Source organism: Nerophis ophidion, linkage group LG10 (genome assembly GCF_033978795.1).
Source record: "Nerophis ophidion isolate RoL-2023_Sa linkage group LG10, RoL_Noph_v1.0, whole genome shotgun sequence".
NCBI lineage: Eukaryota > Metazoa > Chordata > Actinopteri > Syngnathiformes > Syngnathidae > Nerophis > Nerophis ophidion.
This window is the reverse complement of record NC_084620.1, coordinates 51,923,354-51,937,478: the sequence shown is the minus strand read 5'-3', so window position 1 is coordinate 51,937,478 and position 14,125 is coordinate 51,923,354. Positions and strand designations below refer to the sequence as shown.

The 14,125-nt window shown below is 39.2% G+C and overlaps 1 protein-coding gene across 16 annotated transcripts in view; it reads left to right on the top strand.

Moving 5' to 3' along the window:
- lrmp (lymphoid-restricted membrane protein) overlaps nt 1-14,125 on the top strand; it is a 135,786-nt gene that overhangs the window by 16,406 nt on the left and 105,255 nt on the right. For all 16 annotated transcript variants that reach the window (XM_061914062.1, XM_061914063.1, XM_061914067.1 and 13 more), the window contains 5 exons: nt 26-622; nt 4,562-4,651; nt 6,915-7,095; nt 7,166-7,236; nt 10,779-10,854. In XM_061914062.1, the coding sequence (XP_061770046.1) occupies nt 37-622; nt 4,562-4,651; nt 6,915-7,095; nt 7,166-7,236; nt 10,779-10,854 (1,004 nt within the window). In that variant the 5' untranslated portion in view covers nt 26-36. The remainder of the gene's footprint in view (nt 1-25; nt 623-4,561; nt 4,652-6,914; nt 7,096-7,165; nt 7,237-10,778; nt 10,855-14,125) is intronic.

Genomic DNA, 14,125 nt, shown 5'->3' with positions numbered 1-14,125 from the left:
TTTCCATCTCACTCTGTGTGGTCAGACTCCAGCCTCATGGATTACTACATCCGGCCTCCAAGGCGACGCCACAACCCGGTGGACAGCATCTGCCGCAAGCTGCAGACCATTCGCTGGCGCGGCGACCGCGAGCCCAATTCCCCCTTCCAGATCCCCAAGCTCTCCTCCAGCAGCTTCGACAGCCCGCAGTGCGGCCTCAGGCGCGACCTGGAAGCCATCTTGAAGAAGGGCGCCCGCTGCAACGATCAGCATCAGAAGATGCCCAGCTCTGCTCATCTCCAGAACAACAATGGTCCCCCTGTCCCGCCCTGCACCCCCGCCAGCCCCTCCCCCACGCCGGCCAACGTCACCTACACCATCACCAGCACCTTTGGCAGCGACGTCAAGCCCTTCAAAGCCTGGCAGAGGTGCTGCTCCACCCCCTCCGGCCACTCCAAAGACTCCCCTTCCTCAGTGTTCACGGGCAGCCGCGCCCAGACTACCTTCACCCCCTCGCCCAGCACCGGCACCGGTACCAGGTCCTACTGCCTCAACTTCAGCTCTGCCAACACAGGGAACTCCTCAGACTCGGACCTGCCCTATCCTGCCCTGGTAGTCAAAAGACTGTCCTTGGTAGACGGAGGTAGGTCCAAACCGGAAATGCTCGAAATAGTTTTATGGGGTGTCGAAAACAATACATTTTTGAATGAATCGTAATCATTTGTAACAACGCTTAATGGTCTAGGGCAGGGGTCTGCAACCTTTACCACTCAGCCATTTTGACCCATTTCACAAAGTAAAGAAAACAATGGGAGCCACATAACCCTTTTGAAATTCATAATGAAATAATACTGCATACAGTTTTTTTTTTTTTGCTTTGTGCTATGTATAAACCAGGGGTCTCAGACACGTGGTCCGCACCTTAATATGAAAATTTAATGTTAGTGCGGCCCACGAGTTTTACAGTATATGAATGCCGCTTGACAGCGTCACACCAGCCCGAGAAATTCCCGAATTTTAGACTAATTATTCTCTCGAATGTACGCTGGTGTTCACCTAATAAAAAATAATAAGGGCATAAAATGATGGCACTACCGCCCTCTACAGCTTGTACAAATAGCTTGCCAGCCCAAAGAATTGTTTGACGAGGCTATTGCAGACACACGTAAGAGACTGCAAGGCATCCTTATTCAACAGCAATACAGGTTACGCTGAGGGTGGCCGTTTAAACAACTTTAGCACTCTTAATAATATGCGCCACGCTGTGAACCAAACAAGAATGACAAACACATTTCAGGAGCACATCCGCACTATAACACAACATAAACAGAACAGAACAAATACCCAGAATCCCATGTATCCTATTTGTTCTGTTGTGTTATAGTGCAGATGTTCTCCTGAAATGTGTTTGTCATTCTTGTTTGGTGTGGGTTCACAGTGGGGCGCATATTAGTAAGAGTGTTAAATGTTGTTTATATCACAACCCTCAGTGTGACCTGTATGGCTGTTGACCAAGTATGCCTTGCAATTGCGTATGCGTTCAGATAGAGGTCGCATCCAAAATATGTCCGGACGGCCGGCAGCCAGATTGCATGGTGAAAATCCTGGCACGATGACATGTAAAAATGGTGTTAGAGGCATTGTCATCACGGCACTCCCTCAAGGTTGATGTCTAGGTGAAAATCGAAAAATGTTTACCCGGGAGATTTCTGATAGAGACATTAAAATTGGAAATCTAACGGAATTTTCCAGGCGGCCGGCAAGTATGAGCCACATCAGAGTGGTCAAAGAGCTGCATGCGGCTCCGGAGCCGCGGGTTGCCGACCCCTGGTCTAGGGTTGCAAAATTCCGGGAATATTCAAAGTTGGAAACCTTCCCTGGCAATTAACGGGAATTAATTTATATCAGCATTGTAATTGTATATAAATGTATTTCAGTTTTTATTTCATCCCTTTTGCAGTTTCTATTTGTAATCAGTCTGACCTAAGCCTTGATGATAATCTTTGTGATTAATTAATGACATGCTTTCATATCATTTAACATGGTTGTAAAGTGTAATAAGGTTAGATATAATTGTTGAATATGTTTAAGAAAAAGTGAGATTACTAATTCAGTGTCAATATTCAATTGGGCTACGGGCCCTTTGTAGTGGAAAAGTTAGGTAATAGATCATTTTTGGTGTAGAATTTTGTGTGTGAATGTTGGACCTTCTTACAATAATAATAATAAAAATAATAATAATAAATATATGATTTTTTTGGTGTACAATCTTAGTGTGCGAATGTTGGACATTCACACATTCATAATGATAAATGGGTTGTTGTTTTTTTGGTGTAGAATTTTTAATGTATGAATGTTGGAAATTCCCACATTGATAATAATAAGTAGATGATTTTTTGGGTGTAAAATCTTATGTGTTAATGTTGGACATTCTCACAATAATAATAGTAAAAATAATAAACAGTTTTTTTGGGTGTAGAATCTTAATGTGTGAATGTTGGACCTTCACACATTCATGATAATGATAAAAAATGTTTTTCTTGTGTGTGTTTAGAATCTTAATGTATGAATGTTGGACATTCACACATTGATGATGATAATACTAATAACAATTAGATTTTTTTTGGTGTGGAATCTTATGTGTGAATGTTGGACATTCTCACATTCATAATGGTTTTTTTGGTGTAAAATCTTAATATGTGAATTTGTGACATTGTCACAATAATAATAATAATAATAATAAATAGATTTTTGGTGTAGAATCTTATATGTTAATGTTGGACATTCTCACAGTAATAATAATAATAAAAATGAAGAATACTTTTTTGGGTGTAGAATCTTAATGTGTGAATGTTGGACATTCACACATCCATAATAATGATAATAAAAAATTGGTTTTGAATCTTAATGAATGAATGTTGGACATTCACACATTGATGATGATGATAATAATAATTTAGATTTTTTTTGTTGTGGAATCTCATGTGTGAATGTGCGGAAATTCTCACATTCATAATAATGTTTTTTTAGGTGTTAAATCTTAATGTGTGAATGTTGGACATTGTCAAAATAATAATACAATGATTTTTGGGTGTACAATCTTATGTGTTAATGTTGGAAATTCTCATAATAATAATAATGATGATAAAAATAATAAACAGATATTTGTTTGGGGTGTAGAATCTTAATGTGTGAATGTTGCACATTCACACATTCATAATAATGATGGTTAATTTTTTTTGTTTAGAATCTTAATGTATGAATATTGGACATTCACACACTGATTTGATTGAAACTTTTATCAGTAGATTGCACAGTACAGTACATATTCCGTACAATTGACCACTAAATGGTAACACCCGAATAAGTTTTTCAACTTGTTTAAGTCGGGGTCCACGTTAATAAATTCATGGTGATGATGATGATGATAATAATAATAATGATAATAATTAATTTTTTTCTGGTGTGGAATCTTGTCTGAATGTTGGACATTCTCACATTCATAATAATAATAATAATACATGTGTGAATGTTGGAAATTTTCATAATATAATACATTGATTTTTGGTGTAGAATCTTAATGTGTAAATGTTGGACATTCACACATTAAAATTATTAATACTAAATAGATGATTTTTGTTGTTGTAGTATCTTATGTATTAATGTTGGACATTATCACAATAAAGATGATGATAATAATAATAATAAATAATTTTTGGGGTGTAGAATCTTAATGTGTGAATGTTGGACATTCACACATTCATAATAATGATAATAAATGTTTGTTTTTGTTGGGTTTAGAATTTTAATGTATGCATGTTGGACATTCACACATTGATGATGATAATAATGTTAATAATAAATAGATTTTTTTTTTGGTGTGGAATCTTGTGTGAATATTTGACATTCTCACCAATAATAATAATCAAATGGATTTTTTGGGTGTAAAATGTTGGACATTTACACATTAATATTAATAATAATAATAATACATTATTTTTTTTGGTGTAGAATCTTGTGTGTGAATGTTGTCTATCTGTGTTGGCCCTGTGATGAGGTGGCGACTTGTCCAGGGTGTACCACACCTTCCGAGTGCAGCTGAGATAGGCTCCAGCACCCCCCTGCGACCCCAAAAGGGACAAGCGGTAGAAAATGGATGGGTGGATGGACCCCAGTTTATTTTTATTATATATATATATATTATGATGAATATATTGCAGCCGTCACAAGTGTGCAGTAACATTTAGAGGCTAAAGCTGGTGAGTGTACACAAATGTGGACGAATTAGCAAGAACTAGAAGAAGTGTGGGAAACCCCCAGGAAGTAACACGCTGCTTGAGTTCTGCATCAATGACTCTTTGTGCCTTTCACGGCCTCCAGTTCCAAAGTTTCTTCTGATAAATGTTTTTTTGGGGGGAGTAAAAGTGCATTTCTTTCTGCAACATTCCATTGGCACAAAGTAAAAAAAAAAAAAAAAAATTTTTAAAAAAGCATTGAGGTGGTTGACCTTTTTAAGCAGTTGTTATTGAAGAAGCCTGGAGGAGCGTCTGCATCATGTGCTTCTTGTCTGCTCCGTGCACAGGAGACGCCAACAACATGGCAGAAGTCAGCCTCATCTGCGAGGAGAATCTGCTGGACACCATCTTCCACGCCTGCGACACGCAGCGCAGAGGTAACGCACACACACACACACACACACACACACACACATACACACGCACACACACACCCACAAACACACACAATCCAGCCAGTCACTCAAACTTCAGTCGTGATAAAAAGGTTTCGTGTCTTTAAGTGCAAATGGCCATCTGTTCTAACCTTTCTTTTGAGAGCGTAAATGTTTTACTTGAACAGGAAACATTGTATTGATTATTGGCACCAATATTTGCCATATTGATAAGTATCCATCTCATTTTTTTTCCAATGTCGGCAATTTTTTTTATTTACATCAGCAGATATAATACACATATATATAAATATGATACCAGTTTTTAGTAGTCAAAATAATAGTAAGCCCATTTTCCATGCATTTGAAAAGTTTACATTTTTTATCATTGTTTTACATAGTTTTTAAGAACAATTCTCCCCATATATGCCCATAATAATAATAAATAGATTTTTGGCGTAGAGTCTTGTGTGTGTGAATGTTGGACATTCTCAAAATAATAATAAATACAGGATTTTTTTGTTGTTGTAGAATCTTAATGTGTGAATATTGGACATTCACACATTAATAATAATAATAATACATTCCTTTTTGTTTTGGTTTAGAATCCTAATGTATGAATGTTGGACATTCACACATTGATAATAATAATAAATATATTATTTTTGGTGTAGAATGTTGTGTGTAAATGTAGGACATTCACACAATAATAATAAATACATTTTATTTTTGGTTTAAAATCTTGTGTGTGAATGTTGGAAATTCTCATAATAAATAGGTGATATTTTTGGTGTAGAATCTTAATGTGTGAATGTTGGACATTCACACTAATAATAGATTATTTTTGGTGGAGAATCTTAATGTGTGATTGTTGGACATTCACACATCAATACTAATGATAACATAATAATACATTCCTTTTTTTGGTTTAGAATCTTAATGTATGAATGTTGGACATTCACACATTGATAATAATAATAAATACATGATTTCTGGTGTAGAATCTTGTGTGTGAATGTAGGAAATTCACACAATAATGATAATAATAATAATAAATAGATTTTATTTTTGGTTTAGAATCATGCGTGTGAATGTTGGACATTCTCATAATAAAGAGGTGAGATTTTTGGTGTAGAATCTTGATGTGTGAAAGTTGGACATTCACACAATAATAATAAATATATTATTTTTGGTGGAGAATCCTAATGTGTGAATGTTGGACATTCACACAATAATAATAATACATTCCTTTTTTTTTGGTTTAGAATCTTAATGTATGAATGTTGGACATTCCCACATTGATAATAATAAATAGATCATTTCTGGTGTAGAATCTTGTGTGTGAATGTAGGCCATTCACACAATAATACTAGATTTTGTCAATGTATTACATTATATTGTATTAATAAATAATACAATTAATAAAGCTAATTAGCCTTCATCTCAAGCCTATACTGTGAGCGAGCTGAGCTGTAGTTTGTTTCTAGAAGGTCAACGGGCTCATAGTGATGTTTGTAATAGTTGTGACTGGGAAGTATTTAGTATAATTTGGGTAGAGTCCGTTCCTCCCCTGCTAGACGAATATCTGCTCGACGCTAAAGCATTGACTACATCATTCTGAAGTCTGAATACGCACTGCTGATTGGCTTTGTATGTAACCAATCAGATGGTTGTGTGGGCGGGACAATGAGACCGAGGCAGAAAGCAGAGCAGCTTGTGAAGACTTCTGCTTTCGAACTTGTTCGGTACGCCCGCGTGCCGAACCAAAACCCCCGTACCGAAACGGTTCGATACAAATACACGTACCGTTACACCCCTAGTGAATGTTTGACATTCACACAATAATAATAATAAATAGATTTGTTCTGGTGTAGAATCTTGATGTGTGAATGTTGGACATTCACATAATAATAATACATTATTTTTGGTGTATAATCTTAATGTGTGTATGTTAGACATTCACACATTAATAACAATTATAAAAAAAAATTTTTATGTAGAATGTTAATTATTGTGAGAGTGTCTAACATTCACACAAGAATCTACACCAAAAAAATCATCTATTATTATTATCAATGTGTGACTGTCCTACAATAATAATAAGTTCTTCATATCCCACATTTGTCATTAAAGTAGAACCATTCCAACATCCTCACCCTGGACATTCAAGCAGTTCAGGTGTACCGGTGGCTGGCGTACGTAGATAGGACATTCACACATCCAGAGTTAGAAATAGTATTAATACATGAAACCTTTCATGGTTCAGGCAAGGTGTACGTGTCTCACATCGTGGACTACCTGCGACACACAACCAGCCGCCACCCTGAGGACAGCGGGCTAGAGGATCTCTGCAACATGCTGGACCCCGAGCGCAAAGATGTCTCCATCGACCTGGACACCTACCACGCCATCATGAGGGAGTGGATCGACGACTGCCGCAACAACGGGTATTGGAGTGGAAGGTTTACTTAGCAAATGGACTACTCTTCCAAGCTTGTGTTCTTTGCTGCATCCTAGGGAGGAAGAAGAAGAAGCAGAAGAAGAAGATGTAACCCAGGACTCCATCAAACAGAGGGACACTTTTTCTGGTGGGTGTGTGTGTACTGTATATATTTGTATATATATGTATGTATATAGTCCTGGTCAAGTGTACATATCCTTGTAAAGAACATGATGTCATGGCTGTCTTGAGTTTCCAATCATTTCTTATTTTTTTGTGATGTAGTGATTGGAGCACATACTTGTTGCTCACAAAAACCTTCATTTTATGAATTTATTATGGCTCTACTGAAAATGTGAGGGTCCAAAGTATACATACAGCAATGGTGATATTTGCTTACATGTCCCTTGGCAAGTTTCAACTGCAATACGGCGCTTTTGGTAGCCGTCCACAAGCTTCTGCTTCCCTTTTTCACCACAAAATTGCTGCAGTTCAGCTAAATGTGTTGCTTTTCCGACTTTTTCTTCAGCATTGTCCACACTTTGGGAAGGCCATTCCAAAACCTTCATTCTAGCCGGATTTAGCCATTCCTTTACCACTTTTGAGGTGTGTTTGGGGTCTTTTTCCTGTTGGAACACCCAACTGCGCCCAAGACCCAACCTCCAGGGTAATGATTTTAGCTTGTCCTGAACAATTTGGAGCTAATCCTCCTTTTTCGTTGTCCCATTTACTCTCTGTCGGCATGGTGTTCCTGGGATTTAAGGCCTCACCTTTTCTCCTCCAAACATATTGCTGGATATTGTGGCCAAACAACTAAATTTTTGTTTTATCTGACCACAGAACTTTCCTCCAGAAGGTCTTATCTTTGTCCATGTGATGTCAGATGAAACAAAAATGGAGCTGTTTGGCCACAATACCCAGCAACATGTTTGGAGGAGAAAAGGTGAGGCCTTTAATCCCAGGAACACAATCCCTCCCGTCAAGCATTGTGGTGGTAGTATTATGCTCTCGGCCTGTTTTGCTGCCAATGCAACTGCTGCTTTACAGCATTGGTTCCCAACCACTGGTCTGGTTTACCGGTACCGGTCCGTGACGCATTTGCTACCGGGCTGCAGAGTAATTTTAAAAATGACTGCATTTTCTCCTACTTAACGTTCACCAGTCTCACTAGACTCATCAATAAGCTTGTCCGTAGATGTATAATAGAAATAATTATGTTTGTTATAACTTTGTGACATGATACAACGTACGATAATGAACATATAAAATATAAATGTGAGAGACTGTAGCCAAAGGCTGATTTCCATCCGCATCTCATTGCAAGGAAACAAGCCCAGGGCTCCCACTAATTCAGCGCCGTAGTGAGTTGGATTTTTCATGCACTTATTTTTTCTGTATTTATTTGGCACAAGTGGAAAGCCGGTCCCTGAAAATAATGTCTACATTGAACCGGTTCTTGGTGCAAAAAAGGTTGGGGACCACTGCTTTACAGAGTAAATGGGACAATGAAAAAGGAGGATTAGTTCCAAATTGTTCAGGACAAGCTAAAGTCATCAGCCCGGAGGTTGGGTCTTGGGCGCAGGTGGGTGTTCCAACAGAACAATGACCCCAAACACACCTCAAAAGTGGTAAAGGAATGGCTAAATCAGGCTAGAATGAAGTCTTTAGAATGGCCTTCCCAAAGTCCTGTCTTGAACGTGTGGACAATGCTGAAGAAACAAGTCCATGTCAGGAAAAGCAACACATTTAGCTGAAGTGCAGCAATTTTGTGGTGAAAAATGTAAGCCAGAAGCTTGTGGATGGCTACCAAAAGCGCCTTATTGCAGTGAAACTTGCCAAGGGAGCCCTTAGTTTGTTTCCTTGCAATGAGATGCAGATGGAAATCCGCCTTTGGTTACAATCTCTCACATTTATATTTTATATGCTCATTATTGTACGTTGTATCATGTCACAAAGTTATAATATAAGGATTTTTATCATACATCTATAAACAAGCTTATTGATGGGTCTAGTGGGACAGGCGAACGTTAAGTAGGAGAAAATGCAGTCATTTTTTTAATTTATTAAATTTTTCTCTACGGCCCGGTAGAAAATGTGGGGACCGGGACCGATGCTATAAAGCACCAGTTCCATTGGCAGCAAAACAGGCCCAGAGCATAATACTACCACCACCATGCTTGACGGTAGGGATTGTGTTCCTGGTATTAAATGCCTCACCTTCTCTCCTCAAAACATATTGCTGGGTATTGTGGCCAAAGAGCTCCATTTTTGTTTCATCTGACATTACATGGACAAAGATAAGACCTTCTGGAGGAAAGTTCTGTGGTCAGATGAAACAAAAATGGAGCTGTTTGGCCACAATACCCAGCAATATGTTTGGAGGAGAAAAGGTGAGGCCTTTAATCCCGAGAACACCATCCTACCGTCAAGCATGGTGGTGGTAGTATTTTGCTCTTGGCCTGTATTGCTGCCTTAAATGGGACAATGAAAAGAGGATTTGCACCAAATTCTTCAGGACAAGCTAAAAATCATCAGCCCGGAGGTTGGGTCTTGGACGCAGTTGGGTGTTCCAACAGGACAATGACCCCAAACACAGGTCAAAAGTGGTAAAGGAATGGCTAAATCAGGCTAGAATGAAGGTTTTAGAAAGTCCTGACTTAAACGTGTGGACAATGCTGAAGAAACAAGTCCATGTCAGAAAACCAACACATTTAGTTTAGTTCAGTCTTGATTTGAAGGGACATTGCACAGAAACATGAACCAGATTATAGCTAAATAGCTTATTTCCGTCTGCAGTCCCTGGCTACCTAAATTAAAGGGATACAAAAATCATGCATTAAAATTATGACCATAAAATCATACTGTAGCATGTAATCACATTAAGAAAAGTCACAAAATCTCCTTTCATTGACACATATAATATAGCCACACCACATTTACATCGACGCACATAAACAATACATGCTCTTGTTCACATCTGTCATCATTTGTAAAAACAAGCATGATTTCAACACACACACCTCACAATTTACAACAAAAATGCTCTCATGGATAAATATAATACACATGAAATTCATGTGTCAATCATAGTGGAAACCTTAGTGACCGTGTGAGCAGCTTTGGTTGCTCCAAAGCCACTTTTTAACTTCGATTGTGAATGAAGAGTCATCTGTTAGACTTTTCAAGTTTGTTGTAAGGTAGTTCCATGCCTTTATGGCTTCATATGAAAAGGCTGATTGTGCAAAATATATTTTCCATCTGGGTACGCTGCACTGCCCCCTGGTGGAGGCTTTCTAGTTGTCCCAGCAGATGTAAAGTGGACAAAGTGCTTAAGTGGTGCTGGCGCGGTGTTATTTAGCATTCGATGGGCCATTCGTATTTCGCTGAAAGGCACCAATTTTGTCAAGAAAAATGTAAGCAGAAGGTACATGTAAGCAAATATTAACATTTCTGTATTGATTGCTCACATTTTCAGTAGAGCCATAATAAATTCATAACAGAAGCAAACTTCATGAATGTTTTTTGTGAGCAACAAGTATGTGCTCCAATCACTACATCACAAAAAAATAAGAGTTGTACAAATGTTTGGAAACTCATGACATGATGTTCTTTACAAGTGTATGTACATTTTTGATTGCAACTGTATGCATGTGTACATAAAACCATCTCAATGTTGTGTTTGTGTTGTAGCCAAGAGGTCGATGCTGCTCAACATGACTTCCGGAAGCTTGGAGGGATTTGGCGGGGATGCTTCCAGAGCCGAATTGTAAGTTGCGTTCAATCGCAGTATTTCTCAGAAATGACTACACTACTTTCAAATATCTTCTGAAAGAACAATAGTATGGCCACCAAATTTGGATGTACTTTATTTAGAGCAGCGTTCCTAAACCATAGGACCCATTTTTGGGGCCGTATGAGCCTCAGTGGTACTCAATTGTAAATAGGGATGGTACCAAATCCGGAACCTTTTTTGGCACCCGATCGAATCCCGCGATCCCTACCAGGCACTGATCCACATCAATCCAATGGCGCCATGTTGTACGGTAGCCAAGAGGTCAATGCTGTGATTATATTGTGTAAATATTTATTTAACACTTAAACCTTAGACTTAGGTCAGCCCGATTAGAAAAATAAGATAATAAACAAATATACTGTGTAAGAAGGCACTCATAAATAACCGACCAAAAATGTTTTTACAAACTATTAAATGTTTGTTAACTAAACCGTCAATGAAATTAAAATGCCAAAGTCAATACAGATTCACCTCGTTAGTCCAAATTTTTGCGCTTAAACGTTTCCAGACTTCTGTTTGTTTGAGATTGTCATTACTGCCACAAGTGGTGGAAAAGTGTATTACAACTGCGGCCCCCATGGACTACATCTGATACTTCTGGCGGCCCACTGGTTCAGAAATTATGGCTAAAAAAACATATTGCAGCCGCCGGGATTTAAATATACATTAAAAGTATTTGGCCACCCATCCAAATGATGAGAACATTTTGATCAGATTTCAAATCCTGTTGTAATGTTAGGTTCAAACACCAAACTATCTATCACACAAGACAAGAAGAAGGAATCAAGCAGAGACAGTGTTGAATTTTGCTCATGAGGAGAGACGTATTGGGCTGTACACTCAGTGACAGTTTCACCCTACACTCTGAGGTACAGTCCCACAATCTCCTCTATTTATTTGGGATGTCCAACCCCCAGTAGACACAATACATGATTATTCAGAATGGAAATGTGCTGACACTCGTGATTTCGCCCTATCTATGTCCCGTCCGCTCCATGGTACTCTATGTCCGTCCTTGGCTCTCAGCAGGCAGGTTCTGGAACCAAACTGCTGAGAAGAGAAAACTTTGCAAAGCAAGACCACAAACTGTGTCTTTGCACAGAAAGAAAAGTACAACTTCAGCACAATTGATAATAACTACAGCAACGGCCTTTAAGCATAAGTGTTGTGTGATAACTTATACAAAATTATTCTAACAGGTAATGATTCCATTCAAAATTGATTCCCGATTCAACACGATTCTCTAATCAGATTCTCACAATTATTTGGTGGAATAATAAAACATTTAAAAAAAAAAAACTATACTAGAAAAGCTCCTTGGAGTTGCATGGAAATGGCCTATTTTTTTTTAAATTAATTACTCTTATTAAAAAAAATAAAAAATTAATTAATTAATTAATCTTTAAATTATGAATCGATTTAAAATCGGGATGAGTAAGAATTGAGATTGATTTTATCTTTTTATATATTTTTATGTGCACCTCTTTCTCACCATACTGGGCAGTATAGATCAGTTGGTAGAGTGGCCGTGCCAGTAACTTGAGGGTTCCAGGTTCGATTCTCGCTGCCGCCATCCTATTCCCCGCAGTTGTGTCCTTGGGCCAAGAACTATACCCACCTGCACTGCTTTAAATGGAACTTCGATATTGGCTTTTACTATGTAAAAGCGCTTTGAGTCACTATCAATCAATGTTTATTTATATAGCCCCAAATCACAAATGTCTCAAAGGACTGCACAAATCATTACGACTACAACATCCTCGGAAGAACCCACAAAAGGGCAAGGAAAACTCACACCCAGTGGGACGCCAGTGACAATGCTGACTATGAGAAACCTTGGAGAGGACCTCAGATGTGGGCAACCCCCCCCCCCTCTAGGGGACCGAAAGCAATGGATGTCGAGCGGGTCTAACATGATACTGTGAAAGTTCAATCCATAGTGGCTCCAACACAGCCGCGAGAGTTCAGTTCAAGCGGATCCAAGACAGCAGCGAGAGTCCCATCCACAGGAGACCATCTCAAGCGGAGGCGGATCAGCAGCGTAGAGATGTCCCCAACCGATACAGGCGAGCGGTCCATCCTGGGTCCCGACGAGCGGTCCATCCTGGGTCTCGACTCTGGACAGCCAGTACTTCATCCATGGTCATCGGACCGGACCCCCTCCATAAGGGAGGGGGGGACATAGGAGAAAGAAAAGAAATAAAAATGATAAATGGGTTGTACTTGTATAGCGCTTTTCTACCTTCAAGGTACTCAAAGCGCTTTGACATTACTTCCACATTTACACACACATTCACACACTGATGGAGGGAGCTGCCATGCAAGGCGCCAACCAGCACCCATCAGGAGCAAGGGTGAAGTGTCTTGCTCAGGACACAACGGACGTGACGAGGTTGGTACTAGGTGGGATTTGAACCAGGGACTCTCAGGTTGCGCACGGCCACTCTCCCACTGCGCCACGCCGTCCCTGGAAGCGGCAGATCAACTGGTCTAAAAAGGAGGTCTATTTAAAGGCTAGAGGATACAGATGAGTTTTAAGGTGAGACTTAAATGCTTCTACTGAGGTAGCATCTCGAACTGTTACCGGGAGGGCATTCCAGAGTACTAGAGCCCGAACGGAAAACGCTCTATAGCCCGCAGACTTTTTTTGGGCTCTAGAAATCCCTAATAAGCCGGAGTCTTTTGAACGCAGATTTCTTGCCGGGACATATGGTACAATACAATCGGCAAGATAGGCTGGAGCTAGACCGTATAGTATTTTATACGTAAGTAGTAAAACCTTAAAGTCACATCTTAAGTGCACAGGAAGCCAGTGCAGGTGAGCCAGTACAGGCGTAATGTGATCAAACTTTCTTGTTCTTGTCAAAAGTCTAGCAGCCGCATTTTGTACCAACTGTAATCTTTTAATGCTAGACATGGGGAGACCCGAAAATAATACGTTACAGTAATCGAGACGTAACAAACGCATGGATAATGATCTCGGCGTCTTTAGTGGACAAAATGGAGCGAATTTTAGCGATATTACGGAGATGAAAGAAGGCCGTTTTAGTAACGCTTTTAATGTGTGACTCAAAGGTGAGAGTTGGGTCGAAGATAATACCCAGATTTTTTACAGAGTCACCTTGTTTTATTATTTGGTTGTCAAATGTTAAAGTTGTATTATTAAATAGAGGTCGGTGTCTAGCAGGACCGATAATCAGCATTTCCGTTTTTTTGGCATTAAGTTGCAAAAATTTAGCGGACA